Source organism: Carya illinoinensis, chromosome 3 (genome assembly GCF_018687715.1).
Source record: "Carya illinoinensis cultivar Pawnee chromosome 3, C.illinoinensisPawnee_v1, whole genome shotgun sequence".
Classification (NCBI taxonomy): domain Eukaryota; kingdom Viridiplantae; phylum Streptophyta; class Magnoliopsida; order Fagales; family Juglandaceae; genus Carya; species Carya illinoinensis.
Window position 1 is genome coordinate 4,552,156 of NC_056754.1, and position 20,651 is coordinate 4,572,806.

The 20,651-nt window shown below is 37.2% G+C and overlaps 3 protein-coding genes, 1 long non-coding RNA gene and 1 pseudogene across 8 annotated transcripts; 3 read left to right on the top strand and 2 right to left on the bottom strand.

Annotated features, from left to right (window-relative positions):
* The first annotated feature begins 1,525 nt into the window (after positions 1 to 1,525).
* LOC122302685 (protein LOW PHOTOSYNTHETIC EFFICIENCY 1, chloroplastic-like) lies at positions 1,526 to 4,320 on the top strand. The gene has a single exon (XM_043114069.1). It carries the CDS (start codon positions 1,911 to 1,913, stop codon positions 4,188 to 4,190), a length of 2,280 nt encoding a protein of 759 aa, XP_042970003.1. The 5' UTR covers positions 1,526 to 1,910; the 3' UTR covers positions 4,191 to 4,320.
* Positions 4,321 to 5,989: 1,669 nt separating this feature from the next.
* LOC122303130 (uncharacterized membrane protein At3g27390-like) lies at positions 5,990 to 11,286 on the top strand. 5 transcript variants are annotated; one of them, XM_043114748.1, is made up of 13 exons: positions 5,990 to 6,151; positions 6,327 to 6,612; positions 6,700 to 6,924; positions 7,154 to 7,262; positions 7,359 to 7,554; positions 7,649 to 7,785; positions 8,611 to 8,899; positions 9,429 to 9,535; positions 9,619 to 9,757; positions 9,932 to 10,127; positions 10,221 to 10,464; positions 10,584 to 10,831; positions 10,913 to 11,286. In XM_043114748.1, exons 3-12 carry the CDS (start codon positions 6,819 to 6,821, stop codon positions 10,813 to 10,815), a joined length of 1,755 nt encoding a protein of 584 aa, XP_042970682.1. In that variant the 5' UTR covers positions 5,990 to 6,151; positions 6,327 to 6,612; positions 6,700 to 6,818; the 3' UTR covers positions 10,816 to 10,831; positions 10,913 to 11,286. The 5 variants fall into 5 exon arrangements, with proteins under 5 accessions (XP_042970682.1, XP_042970681.1, XP_042970683.1 ...); XM_043114747.1 differs by having other exon boundaries at positions 6,327 to 6,591; XM_043114749.1 differs by having other exon boundaries at positions 6,327 to 6,504.
* A 297-nt stretch (positions 11,287 to 11,583) lies between these two features.
* Positions 11,584 to 12,684, bottom strand: LOC122305836 (early nodulin-like protein 1). Its single transcript, XM_043118363.1, has 2 exons — positions 12,303 to 12,684; positions 11,584 to 12,110 (listed from the first exon to the last, which is right to left on the bottom strand). The coding sequence occupies exons 1-2, from the start codon at positions 12,508 to 12,510 to the stop codon at positions 11,779 to 11,781; spliced, it is 540 nt and encodes a 179-aa protein (XP_042974297.1). The 5' UTR covers positions 12,511 to 12,684; the 3' UTR covers positions 11,584 to 11,778.
* Positions 12,685 to 13,856: 1,172 nt separating this feature from the next.
* Positions 13,857 to 14,641, bottom strand: LOC122303056. Its single transcript, XR_006240593.1, has 2 exons — positions 14,409 to 14,641; positions 13,857 to 14,045 (listed from the first exon to the last, which is right to left on the bottom strand). It is a non-coding gene; the product is annotated as an uncharacterized LOC122303056 (long non-coding RNA).
* Positions 14,642 to 17,312: 2,671 nt separating this feature from the next.
* LOC122303639 lies at positions 17,313 to 19,751 on the top strand (annotated as a pseudogene).
* Positions 19,752 to 20,651: the final 900 nt, after the last annotated feature.

The window sequence follows — 20,651 nt, forward strand, 5'->3', positions numbered from 1 at the left end:
AGGGATAAGTAGCCAACTTAATAGTGAAAGATTCTCTAGACTTGCACTTAAATTACTAGAATATAGCCTCCTGACCAGACCTACTCAATTAAGTGTGCGACAAATACTAATTATCTGGCCATCGGAATCGGAGAGTTTGTGTAAAGTGACCCATTAAAACTTACAAGTTCCAGTAGACATGGCACTTGCAGAGGGAGAAATATATGGAAAGGGCAATCAGTTTCGAATTTTCTATTAGCTTTTTTTATGCAGTGGACACCCCACATGTTCTGGTAATGGCCCCTAGAGATAGGCTCATGGGTGTTTCTGAAAACCAGTTGAAGCATTATATGTGCGAAGAAAAGGTGCTTGGGAGGGGGCCCTGTGCTCATGTTTTGCCGCGCATTCATTTATCCAGGCATAGGCAAAGCTAGACATTTTTCAATACTTGCAGATGAATTATTAGCATATATATTATATTTTCTTGCCTCAACCTGAAGAATTAATTGGTTTTGGTCAAAGATTACTTACTGTTCATAAGAAACTCAGAATTTTTGTTTTAATCGTTGGGATTAAGACAAAAGATGAAGGAGAGTTTGGCACTTGAATTTAGATGATCACAAACTGATAGTTTGAGTAATTAAAGAGCATAGCTAAAACAATGGGAAATTGGCAGCTGCAGGAGCACGTGAAAATGTGGAAGATGATGTTATCTACCATGGCAGGCAGGCAAGCAGGCAGGCAGGCTAACGCATATTACAAGGGGAAGAAAGGGAGAAAAAGGATGATTCTTTCACGCATCCCACAAGATTTGCTTGATCTTGTTGGCATGCTGAATCACAAGATCATATGTATATATAGCCAGAGATTTTATGCGCATCGAGGCAACGTCCATCTCAATAATTATATATTTATCAGTTGCTATGCATGGGCTATACTATATAATAATAATGTTTATATGCAATGTCTTCCTCTTTGTTCTTCCTCTTCTTTGTGTTATTAATTGTTATTAAGCGAGTTTATTTTATTAATAATAGTATTATGATTACTACAGTTTGAAACTTCATCGAATAATGTCACTTCAACACGGTAAAATAAGAGTGAGATCAAAACATGGTATATAGCATTTTTTTTATAAACCTGTGTAGATGGCACACATTTGACAAATTATTTATATGACATAATTTTATTTAAAAGATAAATTTTATAAATAAAATCTTACCATTTAAATTATGTGTTTTACACGTCAACTTGAAAATATAATAATTAATTAATTTTTTTAATAATAAGAAATAAGAATAACTCTTTTGTGGGTCCTGGGAACTGATAAAGATTACAAACAATTGGTTGGGCTGGTTGTAGAAAAAGCCCAGTTATCACATACATAGTTAATGCAGTTTGCACCAAGTTCCCTGTTTCCTGTTTTGGGTCGGTCGGAAGTATTCAGTTCAGATTTGAGTTCTGGCCCAACTAATTTTCAGGTTTATAGGCAATAGCAGCCTAGCAGCTGCACTGAATCACGTCCCGGTCCGCGTTACTGATATTAGCGTGACGGCTCGTTGAGCCTCGTTCTGGGTGCAATTGAATGAATGGCTGAGAGATGACCACAGCGCCACAGAGAATACGAGAAGTGCAAACCCACTTCAAGACATCCACTGAATTCTAACTGCAAAGCTAATCTTGCATCTCTCTCTCTCTCTCTCTCTCTGGTCTTTAATCTTCGAGGTACGAACCCACCAATCCAAACTCAATTGAACTGTAAGTCATAACCAAACCTCACTTGCTATTTGCCTGTTGTTTCCCCCTCCTCTTTGTAGTCGAGAAACTGTTCCAGAAAAAATATTGTCACAGGAGAAAATACTTTTCCTTCTTATGTCTTATAGAATTCTCTGTTCTTAGTTTTTGTCTGTACTTGTAAATTGTATACGAAAATGCAATCCTTAACCACTTTGCCATCAAAGGGTGACCTTTGGGTGGTATCTCAATCGGGCATTGAACTGGGTTCTCATAGAATTGAAACTAGGAGGAGAAACAAAAAGACGAGGGGCGTTGGTTTCCCGGTTTGTCATAGTAGAAGTGCTGGTCTCTTGATGCTTTCAAATACCGAGGGAGTTGTTCGGCGTGGGACTTGCTGTGGGAGCTCAGAGTTCGATTTGGGATGTGGGTATTCTAAACTGAAAGTTGAACTCTTTCGTGTGCCTAAGAAAAGTCCTTTCGGTGCCTTGATTGCATTGGCTTGGGCAATGGAGCACCAAGCAATAGGGAATGAATTTCCTAGAGAAGGATCGGATTTTGTTAATGGGTTTTCAGGGAAAGTTGAGAGCAAGGATGGCGATTATGTTAATTTGGGCGAAGTGGATGATAATAATGATCATAAGATGGGAGATGATAACATAGAGAGTGCAGAACAAGATGGGGAAGGGAAGACTTCAAAGGTTGACGTTCGTTCACTCGCATGGAGCTTACGATTTGCGAGAACTGCGGATGATGTGGAAGAGATTCTAAAGGACAAGGGTGAGTTGCCCCTTCAAGTATACTCATCCATGATCAGAGGTTTTGGTAGGGACAAGAGAATGAATTCTGCACTGGCTGTTGTTGATTGGCTTAAGAAAAAGAAGCTTGAAACTAATGGATTGATTGGCCCTAATCTTTTCATATATAATAGTTTATTGGGTGCAGTCAAACAGTCTGAAGAGTTTGGAGAAATGGAGAAAGTCTTGAATGATATGGCGCAGGAAGGGGTTCTTCCTAATGTTGTTACTTACAACACTTTAATGTCAATCTACTTAGAGCAAGGACGAGGTGCTGAAGCCCTTAATATTCTTGAAGAGATCCAGAGGAAGGGCTTCAACCCTTCTCCAGTTTCCTATTCTACAGCTTTATTAGCTTATCGAAAAATGGAAGATGGGCATGGAGCTTTGAGTTTTTTTATTGATTTCAGGGAAAAATATCATAAAGGTGACATAAAGAAAGGTGCTAATGAAGATTGGGACGGTGAATTTGTTAAACTTGAGAAGTTTACTCTTCGTGTTTGCTACCAAGTAATGCGGCGATGGCTTGTGAGTAGTGAGAACCTGAGTACCAACGTGTTGAAACTTCTCACAGATATGGATAGTGCTGGGCTTCCACCTGGTCGGGAAGAACAGGAACGTCTTTTGTGGGCTTGTACCCGTGAAGAGCATTACATTGTTGTGAAGGAGTTGTATAATAGGATAAGAGAAAGATATTCTGAAATTAGCCTATCTGTCTGTAACCATGCAATTTGGTTGATGGGGAAGGCTAAGAAGTGGTGGGCGGCTCTGGAGATCTATGAGGAATTATTGGACAAAGGCCCAAAGCCAAATAGGATGTCACAGGAGCTGGTAGTTTCTCACTTCAATATACTTCTTGCCGCAGCTAAGAGAAGAGGAATTTGGAGATGGGGTGTTAGGTTGCTCAACAAGATGGAAGAGAAAGGTCTTAAACCTGGAAGTAGGGAATGGAATGCAGTACTTATTGCCTGTTCCAAGGCTTCAGAAACTTCTGCTGCGGTGCAAATATTTAAGAGGATGGTTGAACAAGGTGCAAAACCTACAATAATCTCCTATGGAGCCTTGCTTAGTGCACTGGAGAAGAAGAAGCTCTATGATGAGGCCCGGCAGGTGTGGGACCATATGATCAAGGTAGGTGTTGAACCAAACCTGTATGCCTACACAATCATGGCTTCGGTTTTCACTGGGCAAGGGAAGTTTAATTTGGTTGATGCCATCATCAAGGAAATGGTTTCAACAGGTATAGACCCAACTGTTGTGACCTACAATGCAATAATTAGCGGGTGTGCACGCAACGGCATGAGCAGTGTAGCATATGAATGGTTTCATCGCATGAAAGTTCAAAACATCTCCCCAAATGAGATTAGTTACGAAATGCTAATCGAGGCTCTGGCAAAGGATGGAAAACCAAGGATTGCGTATGAGTTATATTTGAGGGCTCAGAGTGAGGACCTTAACCTCTCGTCAAAGGCTTATGACGCAGTCCTACAATCCTCTCAGATTCATAAAGCAACTGTTGATTTAAGTGTTCTAGGTCCTCGGCCTCCAGATAAAAAGAAAACCCTCCGCATTAGAAAAACTTTGACAGAATTCTCTACCTTGGCAGACGTTCCCAGGAGAAGTAAACCATTTGTCAGAAAGGAAATTTACAATATTTCACATACAGAAGGAAACCCTTAAGTGATTTGTGACGATGAGCTCTGTACAATATTTTTCTTTTCCCCCATATTTTAGCTTATGTGGACATGTAATAAACTCTGAACCAACCTTTTTTAAGGCGCAGCTCTGATACTGTTGTTCGCTGCTTAAACACCGTCTCTTATGCAGAAATTCAGAACAAATGACAACCTGCCGCGTATATTCAGATGTGGAAGGCTAAAAGCATATGGGGAGCCTATCAATGTTGGAATTATGAATAAAACTCAACCCTCTTGCTTCTGAGTAACAAAGGGCTTATGATCGAAAACCACGTTCACTTTGATAATCAATGTCACAAACGGTTTCAATCATCCTGGTTCCTGGAATGAAACTTTTCTACAGAACCATTTTTTGAAGATGTTTGATAGGATCCCCTATATTCTCAAACAAGTACTCCGCATTTTTCTATATTTTCTCAAACTATTTAATTCATTATGCTTGAATTGTTACTATTTTTTTGCTTTCCACATGGGGCACGAGCTACCCCTACAATGAGCTGTCGATGCCGTATGGCAGAAACATCATGAATAATAAAATCACAGCTGCTTTAAACAATATTTGAAGGTTTGATCCCCTCGGAGTGATCAACTGGAGGTCCAAAGCGATTGATCTATCCCCAATGGTTGAAATAATTTCATTTTTTTTAAAAGGAAAAGAAAAAGAAAAACAGAAAGATTGTTGTTGAAAGAAACATCTGGATTTATAATAATTCGCTGGCGAAATCAACACTGTTAAACACAAGTACGTTTGACAAAAAAAAAAAATAGAGTTATAGAACCAGAGCAAATGCTTGTTGACAAGTCTATGATTGCCATCAGCATAAGTGGTCTGACTGGAGTATTAATTTTGTTTCCTAGGTTTCGAATATGGTAGCCGATTCAAGATTTCTGACAGATTGAACAAAATGACACCACATAATTGAAACAAATACCTCTTAGTTGTGCTGCCTGCTGCTTGCTTCCTACCATTGAAACATGACCAGTATACTCTCAAATTGCTCAAATATGGGGTTGATTATGCACATATCACACTACATCTGTGAAACTGCTTTTTGTGACCATGAATACACTGCTTTTTTTTTTAAAAAAGATTCTGTGTCACATTTCGAAGCCAAAAGAGACAGATCCGCTCTTAGCATTTGTGATTTGACTGAACTTTTTATCTTGTTCTGTGCACCCCCAAAAAACAGCACATTTTATGTGTTATCCATCTGCACAAATGATTGGGAACTGTACAGTGAGTCAGTGACAACTCAACATCTGAAAATATGCTGTTTAATTCCCTTGTAGGTTTTTTTCTTGACCAAGACAAAAGCCATCGGCAGACATGTTACTATACCTAATTCAAAAGACAAGAAAGGTCTAAAATGAAGTGTAATGCAGGTTGGATGGACATTTTTTCTTACTTAGAAGGTTTGTCAACGCAAGCACTGCTGCATAATTTCCACGAGGAGACAGGCAATGCCACGAGAAAGGGTAACAATTATATTAATTAATCACCATCAAGCCTACGCACAGACTTTGAAAAAGGAAAAATCATCACTCTAATAATGGAAAACAAATAAATAAATAACTTGGGACCCTACCACAATATATTTTTTCTACGTACACGTGAGAAATGAGCATACAAAATTGTCGCAGCTTGGATTCTTCTGTCGATTCTTGGCCAGTGCCGTAAGCCAGATTCAGCAATAGAAACTGTACCCATGTCACTTGTAGTATTTAATAAGAGAATAGGCATATGAATTTTTTGTGTCAATAAAAAAAAACGATTCATCCTCAATCATCAGGTATCCAGATTTAAAATTGAAGATGGGTAATCTTCTGTTGTGAGGTTGGATATATAACGCATTGAATTATTTCACGCGAATTATCCCTGATGTTCTCATGCAATAATTTGCTGTCGCGTCCTGCCCATGAAACTTGAAAGACAAAATGGCTATGGTGAGTCCAACTGTTTTTCTCCCTCGTGTAGAATTCTTTTAACAAAAATAAAGATTCCATCCAATAAAATATTAAGAAATAGATTTGTTTTGTTTCGGGCAATTCGGAAATAGCTTTGCAAGCATCCAAACGCTTGTCCTCGTTTTCATGCAATTGTTTATGTTTTTCTGGTCAGTGACAGATTGGAACTGAGCCCAACTTGCTTTTCTTTTTTGGGGTGTGTGAGCACAAATAATGAGAAATATATTTGATAGAGAGGAAAGAAGGAAAATTTTGGGTGATCAATCCTTGCTCTTGAATCTTCGAGGCGGTACATACTCAACGGCTCTGGCCTTTGGGTTCAATCCCTTGTGGTGCGTGCTTCTTTCAAAATTTTCAACGTTCGAAAAAAAAAAAAAAAAGCATCACAGAAAGCAAAACAGCCACCTGTTGTTTTCAAGGTCATTTAGTCCAGAAGAACAGTAAAGCAGTGATTTTGTTTAAGTTGTTGTGGGTTTGCAGCAAATTGTCTTTCTGTGTATTGGGTATTTTATTTTTTATGGTTACAGGCTATTGTGGGGAGTTGAAGTGCTGAAGATGGCGTCTTTTGTGATTGCAAGTCTGAATTGGAGTTGACTATTGGATGTGGCCGTAATGATTTTTAGGGAGATTTGGGTGAGCAAGGTATATGGGAACAGAGATGGAATCTACGAAGGGGATTCTGGCTTCTTTGTGGAACTTCATTTGCTTTCTACCTATCTTCACTGGGCTTCTAATTCTGGGTACCATTAAAGGTCAGTGTCAATTGCTTTCTACCTTGAGGTCGATGTTTGAATTCTGTATATTGAGAAGTTCGAATGCACATTTCTCTATTATATCGTAGACGAAGGGTACAAGATTTCATAATGTAGACTGTAGAGCGTAGCATCTGAAACATTGATTGGTGAATCAAGATATATTGTCTGAATGCTGAGTGTGACTTTTGGTCAACACATCAAACTTTTCACCAAACTCTGATTTCAGGTATCATTTTCTGCCCGCTGATATGCCTAATCATGACAATCGGAAATTCTGCCATTATTTTGGGTCTTTGGCCAGCACACGGTGCTTGGACATATTATTGCATTGTGAGGTGCTTTCATTGACAATTCACCGTCCTATTCTAGTTACCTGATTTATCTATGTTGGTTAATCTTTCTCATATATTGTGGATTTCTTTAATGGGCAGAGCTAAACGATTAGGACCTGTTTTGAAGATATTTGTCTGCATATGCATTCTACCTTCGCTCTTGATTTTGTGGCCAGTGGTTGGCATTATTGCGAGTATCATAGGTGGAGCAGCTTATGGCTTTCTTTCACCATTATTTGCTACTTTTGATGCCGTGGGAGAAGGAAAGTCTAATAAACTATTCCATTGTTTTTATGTATGTCTTCAATATTCAATTTCAGTCATTATTCATTTTTATTTTCACTCTCTTGTTGCCTTCAAGCGAGGTCTTTCTTCTGCTACATTTGCAGGATGGGACTCGGGGAACTATTGAAGGGAGCCTCACTACTGTCACAGATTTTGGGGACGTTTGTTACCATTCCTACTTCTCATATATGGATGACCTTCGACAAAAGGCGCCTCCAGATGTGGACTATTATGATATTAGGTTTTCTCCTTTCTGCTCTACATCTGCTTTTTCATGTTTTGTCCATGTTGGTGCAGTAAACTGCGCGCTAGTGAAGAGAATATATTATTAGGCACAAATCCTTCCTGATGACCAACTAGGCAAAAGTTGTCAATATTCTCCTGAGCCATATAATGAACATTGGCTCTTAAAAGAGTTCTTATGTTTCAGATTTACAAACATAGTAGTAATATCCATGCATTGACTTTGTATTTGTGATGGACGGACCAATCAGAGGTGAGAAATCTTAGACTATCCTTTACTTATGGTTTTTCTGTTTCATACTTCATCTTTAAATTGTGGGAAATTCATTGTAGTCATACGTCCCAGGAGGGGTAGAATCAGGACTTACTTCAGGGGGAAGGGTAAAAAATTGACCGTACAAAAGAAAATTAAAGTTAAGCTTGCAATACTGAGAAGATATTGAATAGCAATAACTTGTTTGGTTTGGTTTTGACTCAAATTTAAAAGCAAATTGACTCAGTTTTCAAGCAGTTCGATATGCAATTTGAAGTTGTTTTGTTAATATAGCCAGATGAGTCGATGACCTTTGTAATTGCTACTTCTGTTGTTAATATTCGTAGTTAACGTAGTTACCATTGCTGTGTCCCTTCATGTGTCCATTCTTGTGCTTTGTGGGTTTCTTTTCCTTCCTCTTTCTCACCTGGCCATACCTTACTATAAGACTAGCTTTAAGCGTAGAAGTATAATTAATCTGCCGTACGACTACAGTAATTAAGCATTGTGGAATACTTTCCGCCATGAACCTATTTTGTTTTATTCATTTTTATGTCAACTTTTTTGCAGATTGCTTTATCTTCCTGCTGCAGTGATAGCTGGAGTTCTTGGTTTCATCATTGATTTGCCCTTAATCTCACTCATTGCTATTTGCAAAGGCCCTTACATGCTCTTAAAGGGTTGGCACCGTTTGTTTCAAGACCTTATTGGTCGTGAAGGCCCTTTCTCGGAGACAATATGTGTACCTTTTGCTGGTCTTGCTATCCTACTCTGGCCATTGGCTGTTGTTGGGGCAGTGTTAAGCTCCATGGCAGCCAGTATCTTTCTTGGTTCTTATGCAGGGGTGGTTGTTTATCAGGTGAAACTGTTGTTTGGTTAGCTCAATTCCAAATGCTAATTCCTAGTTGTTTAGTTATCTAGCTTTTTTATACATTGTTATTGAGTATTTTTCTGTTGTTGACAGGCATTTGGAAGTAGCATCTTGAATTGATCTAGTTTGTTGTTCACATGAATGAGACCACACTTACAACTAAGAATAGCACTAAATATTTTTTAGTGTCTTTTAGTGATAATCTTGCACTGTAGATTTACATTCTAAAGATAATGAAATAAATTACATTTCCATGTGGTCTAATGCCTTCAACTGCAATAGTTCCTTATCATTTTCTTCAACTGGTTGCTGTTAATATCTCTTTCAGTTTAAATCAGAATAAATTGCAAGTTGTATCATCTTTTATAGTTGCACCAAATGTGGCCATTGAGGCAATTTCTATATTTGATTGTAATGTCTTTGAATTACGCGAGTCCTTTTGATTTGGGCTTTAGTTTGTGTAGCACACTTATCTGTTTGGCGATATATACGTTGAATGTTTGGCCTTTGGTTACAGGAGTCCTCCATTTGGTTTGGGCTTTGCTACATTGTTGCATCCTTGTCCATATATGATGAATACAGCAATGATGTTCTTGGCATGCCAGAAGGATCTATTATGCCCAGGTTTTGTTCAGCACTCTAATGCTTCATGGTTTTGATATCGGGTCATGCAGTTTTGACATGGTTTTATAAGATGATATCAACAGGCCACATTTCCGAAAGAAGGATGTGCTATCTGGCACCAGATCTCTTGCGCCTTCTTTCTCAAGGCCCAACTCTTTCCTTAAAGCTCCGTCCCGCACAGTGTCACTTAAGCACACTGTGGTTGAGTTCAAGCCACTTGAGGTCTATTGTATAATTGCCTTAACATTGAATGAATGTTTCAGTCTGGAATGAATTTCGGCCCTCTATTTTCATGTATTTGACGATGCATAACTGAGCACTTACAATTTTGTAGACACCCAAGTTTTTAGCTCGTGGTTTAGGTGCTGACTGCAAGTTTGTTCATCATTCATGTAGCTACTTGATCGCTTATTCAAGGAGATGCAACGCCAAGGGGAGATTATGGTTTCTGAAGGACTAATAACACTTCAAGACGTTGTAGATGCCAAGTCTGATAACGGTAGCCAAGTTATTAGCATAGGATTACCAGCTTATTGCCTTCTTCAGATGCTTCTGCGCTCTGCAAAAGCCAATTCTGTGGGTTTATTGTTTGGTAAGTGAAAAAAAAGATATTGTTAATCTACAATACTTTGCAAACAGTTTTTATGGCAGATAAATAAATGCTTCTTGTACATGATTGATGTAGCGGACAATGTTACTGAGATCACTAGCACAAACAGGCCAGAAGATACCCTCTTTGATTGGTTTCTTCACCCACTTCTGATCATCAGAGACCAGATTAAAGCTGCGAACCTTTCTGAGGCAGAAGAGAACTGTTTCTCCAAATTAGTTTTGTTATTTGGGGATCCTGTGAGGTTGAAAAACTCAAATATTGGCTCGCCGCCTGAATCCGATCGTAAACGAGCTGAACTTGATGCATTAGCCCGAAGGTAATAAAGTCATGAAAATACTGGCAGGACCCTCTGGGTTCCCGAGATTTTTTTTTTTTTTCTTTTATTTTCCCCTTTTAGTAGTGCTGTGTCATTCGTCCTCTTATTTTATCATGCAGGCTGCAAGGGATTACCAAATCCATCTCAAGGTATCCAACTTTTAGGCGTCGTTTTGGATGTCTTGTCAAATTCTTATCGGATGATCTTGCCAAGAAGAATGACAATGGGCCGAAAACAATTTTAAGATCAAAGAGCGCCTTTGGACGAATGTTTGGCCACAAATCTTTGAAGAACAAAGCAAGCGATGATAAAGAGCCGCAACCAGTTGCAAGAGATGTGGGAATTTTGTGATGAAAGATGTCAAATGGTATTATAGTTCCAATCTTAATTTCTTTTTCCTTGATTTCCCAATTGCATATTTTAATTGGTAGCCGTTATTCACTCCCAGGTTTATGAAGTAATACTAGTCGCTAGGATCAATGTTCTCCCATGCAAGAAGTAATTTTCCCAGGGCGGTAAGCGTAACGCCTGCTGGCTGAGCTATAACCTGCTGGGTGGGACTGAGAGAAATACAGGACGGCTTCTCCTCCATGACACTGACAAAAGAAGCATGTATTTGTATGTTGTGCAAACCAAATGCAATGTAACCCCTATTTTCCTTTTACCCGGCCGCGAAGAGCAGTGTTGGTTTTTCATCAAACTGATGCATTTCTTGCTAAAAACCTACAGCTTAAGGTTCACTCACAGACTGACTGGTTTTCTGATTGAAAGAACCATTATGAAGTGAATAAAATTCCGTTTGACGACTGATTGAGCCATTAATTACAGAGGCCAATATATATTTCAGAGGGAATTAAAGAAATTAAACGCAAGAAAAATATATCTTTTTAAAACAGCCTACCTGTGCTTTGTGATTGAGTTCGCTATAAATTTTAGAGGGAATCAAACTGTTTGTCCTTGGGAATTAGGAACCCAGAATGTGCTTGTTCGCTATAGAAACATTCTCAGATTTCTGTTTCCTTGTACCAGCTTTTTGTTTAATTTTCTCAGCTTCTTTCCAATACGAAAGAAAAATCAAAAGATATAAATATATATATATATATATATATATATATTCCATACATAAATCATGACATGTTCAATTAAAATCCCACGTAAAATCTTCCAACGAAAATTAAGAAACTAACAAAGACCTTTGATACCCTTAACATCCAAACAAGTCGACGATAGGTACAACAAAGTATATAGCAGTATTCTGGCATATAATATATATATATATATATATAGTTGGAGATAGACTATATGTATAATAACCTAAAAACTAAGCACCATATATGATAACGCAAAGCAAAGAACAAATAATGCAGAGACTACTCCAAGCGAGGAAACCGCAACACGGGAACCAGACGATTTCTCACCTTCAGATGGAGCTGACTGCTCGGCCTCCGCCGACATCACCTTTACGATCAGCCGCTGACCCTTCTTGCAGTGCCCGGATACTCCACTAATGAAGTAGAAAGGCCCCGGATAATCCAACCCGAAAACTGTGTTCCCGGTGTTGGAGAAGAAGTTGGGGTGCGAGGAATTGCACCTCTTGTAGTCTGTCTCATTCACCTCCATAACCGAGTCCTTCTCGTACTTAAAACCTGCACCAAAAGAAAAACACAAAGAACCAAACCACAAGAATAAAACATGAACATCGATATTATACCGAACTTAATGTCATGTCTTGAAACACTTATTCTCTGAAACACATGCCATGAATTCGGAAGTCCATGTGTGTCTGTATATAGCAGAACTATATATATATATGCATGTTGAGGTGTAGTACTACTTACGGACAGTGTCGCCAACTCGGAAGCGGGTTTCAGAGGCCCAGTCATTGTAGATCTTGCTATCATTGACCGGGGGGACGACCCAACCTTGGGTTTGGGTGCCTCCGACTTGGAACTCAAAGGAGGATACTGGGAAAAGCCCGATATAAGAGAAGACGGTCAATAAGAAGAGCATTAATGCTGTGATCGAACTCATGGAGAAAGGAGCCATTAATGGCAGCTTTTGGAAGTGTGATATATATGCGAGAGTGCGTTATAGCCTGGAATTGGCTTTTAATATATACCAAGGAAGTCAGGTCACGTTGAAGTTGGTTAGTGCATGCACACGCACCCGAGAGAGGGGAAACATGCATGCAGATAATGGAGATAGTGGGAGGTTGTGGATAATTAGCTTAATACCTTTTTCATTTTGACCTGGTCAGTTAGTTAATTAAATGGCTTCGTCGATCCATAATTCAAAGTAGGGAATTTTGAAGGCCAGGGCATGCATTAGTAACACTAAAAAGAGCAAGAATTCTTGCACTTCGATCGGCAATCATCTTGCATATATATATATATATGCATGGATCATGCAGGGCCATGCCTCAAGTCTCAGTACTACACTCTGTTTTCAACAAACTCGTCAAAGTTCGTGAGTACGTACTGGTAGTCGTCGATCGATCAATCGATTATTTTCACGAGTTTAATTTTGAAGGGCTATTAGAGTAAAAAAATGACAACTTTGATAGTTTGAGATATTAATTTTCTCGAAATAAAATTAGAAAATATTGTTCGTAAATTAATTCATCCCCCAAGTATATTATATATGTAAAATGTTCTATCCACAAATTGATTACATAAAAATAATCTCACAAACTGATTATATGGTATGATGTGATTCGTTATATTGTAAAATTACTTTTCTTATAAAGTAAATCTAATGAATTATATAAAATCACATCAGTTTATATAATTATTTTTATGTAATCTTTTTGTATTTGTAACAGTAATCATTATATTATATATTGAGAATCTACTTATAAGTTTATATATATAATATTCAATGTACAATTATCATGTGATGGATCAGGATCAAGCTGGCGGCTACTCATGATGATCATCTGAATAAATAAATTATATATGAACTCGATCCAGAAAAAGTGCAATTTATAAATTGTATTTGTCTGTCTTTAATTCCTTCCTTCTATATATATATATATATACACGTACGTACATTAATACATGATACGTACGCAAAGATTTGGCACATGATGAAAGAGCTAGCTAGGTTTAAGAAAGTATCATATTAGAAATAGATCACGCACGATCGACATGCATCCATATTATATACTGTGATTATCAATTACCACGGCAAGCGATCGATCGTGCTGTTCAGAAACAGCAAAACCATTTTTTCTGCAAACAAATACATAACAAATTATAAATACTACGTACGTACATGATACTTCAAGAGTACTTTAATTTCCTATAATTGAAAACTACTACATTAATGTATATAGATATATATATTTATATGATAATAACATGCATGTGACGCTTTATTAATCGTACAGTTACCGTTTGATCATGATTACTGCTTGGATGAGTAGCACTGGCTGCTGCTGCTGCACTCCCAGTCTTAGTACCGTTATTATAAGATTTCTTCTCATCTCTGGCTTTGCTGAATATGACCGTAAACCCTTCTGCCGACGCCGGATTGTTCACATCCCATTCCCCAAACTTAGGTAGAGGCCGACCCTTATCCTGCTGCATACATTCATGCATTCACATATATTGATTCACAAACATATTAATTGCAGATCATACACACACACACACATATATATATATAACGTCATGATGAGCATACATCACATGCATGAACTATGATGGTTTCTGGCCAACATATTTTCCCAATTAATGTATAGTACTGATCATGCTTAATTTCTCTGGTTGCAATTAATTCATCATGATTTACATGCAAAAACACAGCTACCAAGCAGTTATTGCAGATTTCAGCCTACTAATATGTATAAAACCGAGTAATCATGTCCCGCATGCATGCAATGAAAAAGAGAGAAGAAAAGATCAAAAAGCAAAGAACAAGCTGCTGGCCGGATTCATACGTACCGACGCCATTAAAATATATCGCAGGAGCTAATTGATCGTGACCCTGTGAGAATGGGAGAGAAGCAATGAAGCTGATCAGATCATGAGAAATAGATCAGTTGGGAGATCAGAGAAATGGAGAAATTAAAGGAGAAAAACAGGAATATGGATCGGAGAGCGAGTAACGAGGTAGAAACGTCGTAGACAATTAGAAGCGGGTACGTTATAGATTCTTGGTCATCATTGAGCGAGGCATGCTCCCATGCATGCACGTTGGTCATGTCCACGTTCGTAAATATCCCCGGCTGTTTTCGTAACCTCCTGTCTCTTCGATCTCGGCCTCTACGTACGTAGATTTTGGAACTAATTTATTTAACTGAAACTTTAGAGTAATTCTAGTTAACCTCCGCCAACTTCCGTACATTATATATATATTTTTTAAAAAATTAATATATTTTTTGAAAAATAAAGTAAATTTATTTTTTTTAAACTAATTAAATTTTTCTATTCATTATTCATATATTAAATATTTAATAAAAGAAAAAATCAATAAAAATTAAAAAAAAAAATGTAATGTCATTTGAAGGTTGTGTAGCTTTTTTTCGAAACTTTAATGTCACTTTTTTAGTAACGAGATAAGGGATCATTCTACTCTTTAAATTTTAATAGATGCTCCGCCGTTATAACTATATTTATTAGATAACGAGAAATGATTTTTATAAAATTTAAATAGACAAGTCTTATATAAATTTTTATAACTATACTTCATCTTGAAAAAGTATAAAAATAAAAAATAAAAAGAAAATCTTTTTAACATGACCCACTTTTTGACAAAAATTTTAAGTAAAATTTACTATTTATAATTTGTACTTAACATTACTTGCACTAGCATATGGTGCACTTGGTTTGTTAAAAAAAATAAAAATATATATATTCAAAATAAATAAATATTTGAAAATATAAAATGAAGACTGAAATGTTTAGTTTCTTCTAACCCTTTTTATATCTATATTTTTTATTTTATTTTTAATAAATCACATCGCAACATACAGTGACATTTACCTCAATGAACAAGCGATGTAACTCGAGTGATTATTACTCGGCCTATATATATAGCCACCCCACAACGAGATGACCACATCCATCCTAAGCCCGCTCCATGGGGGATAGATATTGGATCCAACCCGAGGTGGCCCAACCATTAATTTCTTTTGGTGGTTACAATGTTGTTTTATAAATTTTAAAATACATAATAAAAATTGAGAGCGATTAATTTTTTTTTTTAAAAAAAATTATATAATGTTTGTCTTTCTTTGATCTTGAACCTAGTTGATGTTTTAAATCCATTTTAAGAAAGACATTAAAACGGATAAGACCCTCTAGCCCATATAGAGCCCCAAACCCTACCCCTCAGCTGTCGGGTTGGGCGGGAAATGGGCAAACGAAGGATAAGGAAAAGAAAAGTTGAGGAAGGAAAAATGGGCAGGGGAAAAGAAGAAGGTGACAATGAAAATGAGGGAAATGGGAAGAAAAAAGTGTAGCGACCTAAAGCTAATTTTCTTACTAACTATTAATGGGGACTTGATAAAAGGAATTCAAGATTAAAAAAAAAAAAAGGGAATCTCGAGATTTCTTCTTTTGGATTTAAGGGTGACTAGAACGAGAGAACTTTTTCAACTTTCATTAAGGAAATTTCAATTTTATCATTTATATAGTGAGCTATGAGAGATCATGAGAGATTGTAAATACTATAATTTATAATAGATTTGTTCCCCAAATGATCCATGGACATATATCTTGTACCGAATCACATAAATTTATATGTCTTGCTCTTTATTTATATTTGTTGTATTTAATTTCTATTTACTGCAATAAATATACGTACGGATACCATACCACAGCCATTGTTGGTTTTAAACCACTCCGATCAAAATTTGAACCGTCACCATGGGTCGAAGAAGATTTCTTCTACCTCCTCAACCTGTTCTTACAAAATAGGCATCATCAAACATTATTTAAGCTTTAACTTTGCAATACCCCCGAGTTCAAGTGATTGAAAAGCTTAGGATATTTCATACCTACTCCAAGTGTGGCAACTTGTCTTGGATCAATTGAGTTTCGATAGTAAATTAATCAATTGTAATTTGATAAAATGGCTTTGTTTGGTTAGTGAGGTGAATCGTGATTCCACTTCAGGTTATCTTATTATTTATAAATTATTTATTATTCTTTTATTACTATTTATTAATTTTTCACTACTATTCACATATCATTTGAAATTACCTCAACATCGAGACGTAGCAATTACTCTTCGTAATCGTATACATAGTTTTTAGTGGATTTATTTTGATTATAATGTCATTATCTTCTTTTTAATGAAATTATTTTTAAAGACATTAATGACATTTATAAGATTAAGAATACATTATAAATAAATTTAAGTATTTTAATTCTAAATTAAAGATATTCCTATCCCAAAGTAAGAATTGTTCCAAAATTATGTTAGTAATTGAAGAATAGCAATGATATATACAGTCATGAAATTACAAACGCCGCGCAATCGTTTTGAAAAAGAATGGGATCCACGATTAAAAAGTTAATTTTTTTTTTATGTGGGTCCCATATTAATTCATTTTTTTCAAAACGACTACACGCCGCTTGCACAACCACGACTGCAAATATAATTTCTCATTGAAGAATAAGAAACTAATTTCAACAAACCTTATCTTTTCAATTGTTTTTTTTTTTTAATCCTTATTTGTATTTTTAAAAACTAAAATTAAAATTTATGGAAGTGATTTAACAAATATATTTTTCGAAGTATATTTTTTGTTTTCTTAAATTAATTAATTTTTTTTACTCATTATCTATATACTAAATATTACAAATAAAAAATAAGAACATTCGATCTCGTACTTTAAACTAGACGATCAACCTATCAGAGAGCTCATTTCTGTGTCTCCCTTGCTCGAAAGACAGTAATGGCGACGGGTCTGTTCAGGAGAACAATATCTAGGGTGTCAGCATCAAGAGTCGTGTGGGCCCGGGCCCAGGCCCACGCAAGCGAGGCCGAGGCGCAGCAGGTGGAGGCTAAGGCTCTCGCCGCCACGACTCTCAAGACCTTCTCCATATACCGGTGGAACCCGGACAGCCCGCGAAGCCCGAGCTCCAGGACTACCAAATCGACCTGAAGGAGTGCGGGCCCATGGTCCTCGACGCTCTCATCAAGATCAAGAACGAGGTCGACCCCACCCTGACGTTCCGACGATCGTGCCGGGAGGGCATCTGTGGTTCCTGCGCGATGAACATCGACGGCTGCAACGGCCTCGCTTGCCTCACCAAGATCCCGTCGTCCGGGTCGGCGACCACGATCACGCCACTGCCACACATGTTTGTGATCAAGGACCTGGTGGTCGACATGACCAACTTCTACAATCAGTACAAGAGCATCGAGCCCTGGCTTAAGAGGAAGACTCCACCCGTGAAAGGCAAGGAGATTTTGCAGAGCAAGAAGGATAGGGCCAAGCTGGATGGGATGTACGAGTGCATTCTCTGCGACTGCTGCAGTACATCCTGCCCCAGTTATTGGTGGAACCCCGAGACTTATCTTGGCCCTGCCGCTTTGCTCCATGCTAAGTAATCGGTGCAGTTCTCTATCATTTTTTTTTTTTATCGATACCGTTTTAATTTAATGTGCGAGATTTTGTTACTAGTTGGTTTTAAGGGGTGGAATAATATTGTGATTTTCTTACTTGTCGAATGTGATTGACTTAGAACTTCACTTTTTTTTTTTTTTCTATATATAGGTCTTGGCTTAGAACTTCTTAGAAGGAAAATTAAATTAGGTATTTTTATGAAGGAAAATGTTGTTTTTATCTTGCATATTGTGAAAATATAGTTTTTAGCCAATGTTGTGGAGTAAGTTATATGCTAGATATAAAAACATAGAATTTTTGCTTCCCTGTCGTAAAGAGTTGTTTACTATCTTCTAGAAAATCTAGATAGCTCTACCATATGGTGAATGGAGGATCTGAAATAGCTCTACCAGTTGATTACACAGATGAGATGAGATGAGATGAGATGTGATGTTTTAAATAGTAATGAATAAAATATTGTTATAATATAATTTTTGAATATTAATTTTGTATTGAGATTTGCAAAAGTTATATTGTTTATTATATTTTGCATGAGAATTTGAAAAAATTGTAATGATGAGTTGAGATGAGATGAGATGAGATTTTTGGTTTTGGTTAACCAAACAAGGAAATCAAAAATTGTAATGATGAGTTGAGATGAGATGAGATGAGATTATTGACTAGTCATTTTAGAGTATAAGCCAAAATGTAGTTTGAACTTTTCTTGGGTTGTTTCACTTTCTTGGGACGCTCTTGGTTTGATTCCGTATTAAGAGTTCTTGTGGATTACTTGATAGCAATTCTTATAGGTGGGATCGTGTCATGTGTTTACAAGGTTTACTCTATAGGGTTGGGTCCAAAGGACCCTGCGTCTGTGAGGTTGCATGTCAAAAAAAATGTGGTATTCGTGGTTAGAGTGACACCGAGTCAGATACACTTAATATTGTCTTGGCTACCAAGTACCTTCTTGAAAAGCCTTCACTTCCAATAAGGGTTTACGCACAATGACGATATAGTTAAAAGCTATACTCGCTAAATCCATTTTCTTTTACTTTTTAGGATCATTATCAACAGGTTACTAGGAACAATATTTTGATCTACACAGAGAAATGGAATTGTTGCGTTGCCTAAAAGGTGCAGATAGATCATAGTTTCAAATATTGTTATGCCTGTATCTTTATGTACTCATCCTAGAATCTATCTTTAGCAAAAGCACTGGCCTGCTTGTAAGTAATATGGTAGTTCTTAAGATTCTTATGTCTTGGTTGTACATGCTGCAGGTGGATAAGTGATAGCCGTGATGAATATACCAACGAACGGCTGGAGGCTATAAATGACGAGTTCAAGCTCTACCGCTGCCATACCATACTCAACTGTGCCCGTGCCTGTCCAAAGGGCTTGAACCCTGGAAGGCAGATCACTCATATCAAGCAGCTCCAACGATCTGCTGGTGCTTGAGTTTCTAGGTTCATGTAGTATTGCATGCAGATGTGAATTTGACCAGTTATTATGGTATAATTTTGGTGAACCAGGCACAGACAGCTGTGTATTGAGTTAATAATGTGAAGCATCGAATGTGTTGTTACCTATCCCTTTTGTACCCACAAAATTTGAATTCAAGTATGGTCTTTTTCTTTGCTATTAAATAAAAATGTTTCTATAACTTCGTGGGTATCCGGAGTTGTGATGAGATGAACTTTTTGTTTTACATGAGGTATCATTCCACAAAGATTCTTCTTGTGTCCCACAATACCGGGTTTAAGGAAAATATTGATGATAATAACTTGTAGTTCACGAGCATAAACTAATCTCCTCATACTTTTGTCCTGAGATAATTTGATATTCCTTCAAAAATTTCTGAAAAAGAAAATTAATATATAGTATTGTAATCACACGATTACACGATGATCTTAGAATATTTTGTTGATAGACTACTTTTTTTTAATAAGTATGCTGGTAGACAAAAACTTGCAGTTTCCAAGTCACATCAAATGAATAGTTTCCTCTTCTCCTAACCCCAAGAGGTTATATAAAGCAGGTTATATGAGAAAACTTCACCTACAGTGCAGCTAACCTTAGATATTAAGCACATTGGTTAGATCATGAAGAGCATGAAGTTGCTGGCAGTAGCAGGGTTTTTGGTTTTTCTGGTCTCCATTGAGGTTAGGACAAATTGTGTTCAAGGGAGCACTCGCCTTTCACTTGTCTCCGACTCTACAAACCTTGAACCATTTCAGTACGTTACTGTATCAGGTGATGCAACTGAACTTGCACTTCTCATTGGCTTTTAAGCTGTCAGTTCCTAAAAATTATATAGATAGGACAGGAAGATTCATTCACTTAATGTGGCTAAAACTTTCTGAGATCTTGCAAAATAGAGAGGGGCTGTAACATTGGACTGTCTTTTATAGGATGCAACAATGACTGCGATACAGCATGTTGTAACTGTGATATCAGGAAACAGCCACCATTATGCGTGCAATGCTGCCAAGAATAGCCTTGACATGCAGGTGTGCTTTTAGGCACTCGGTCTGGTTCTGCAGGCAAGCATTTTTTTTTTTTGGTCTGCACTTCTTGTGATCTAGAATGGGGATCTTGTGTAATTGTTTGGAAAGTTGTACTTTCAATT

Coding starts and splice junctions, on each gene's coding strand:
- LOC122302685 (XM_043114069.1), top strand. CDS start 1,911: ATGCAATCCTTAACCACTTTGCCATCAAAGGGTGACCTTTGGGTGGTA.
- LOC122303130 (XM_043114746.1), top strand. CDS start 6,819: ATGGGAACAGAGATGGAATCTACGAAGGGGATTCTGGCTTCTTTGTGG. Junction 9,536..9,618: donor GAAGGATCTATTATGCCCAG/GTTTTGTTCAGC, acceptor TGATATCAACAG/GCCACATTTCCGAAAGAAGG. Junction 10,128..10,220: donor TTCTGTGGGTTTATTGTTTG/GTAAGTGAAAAA, acceptor TGATTGATGTAG/CGGACAATGTTACTGAGATC.
- LOC122305836 (XM_043118363.1), bottom strand. CDS start 12,510: ATGGCTCCTTTCTCCATGAGTTCGATCACAGCATTAATGCTCTTCTTA. Junction 12,111..12,302: donor CCGAGTTGGCGACACTGTCC/GTAAGTAGTACT, acceptor CTTTTGGTGCAG/GTTTTAAGTACGAGAAGGAC.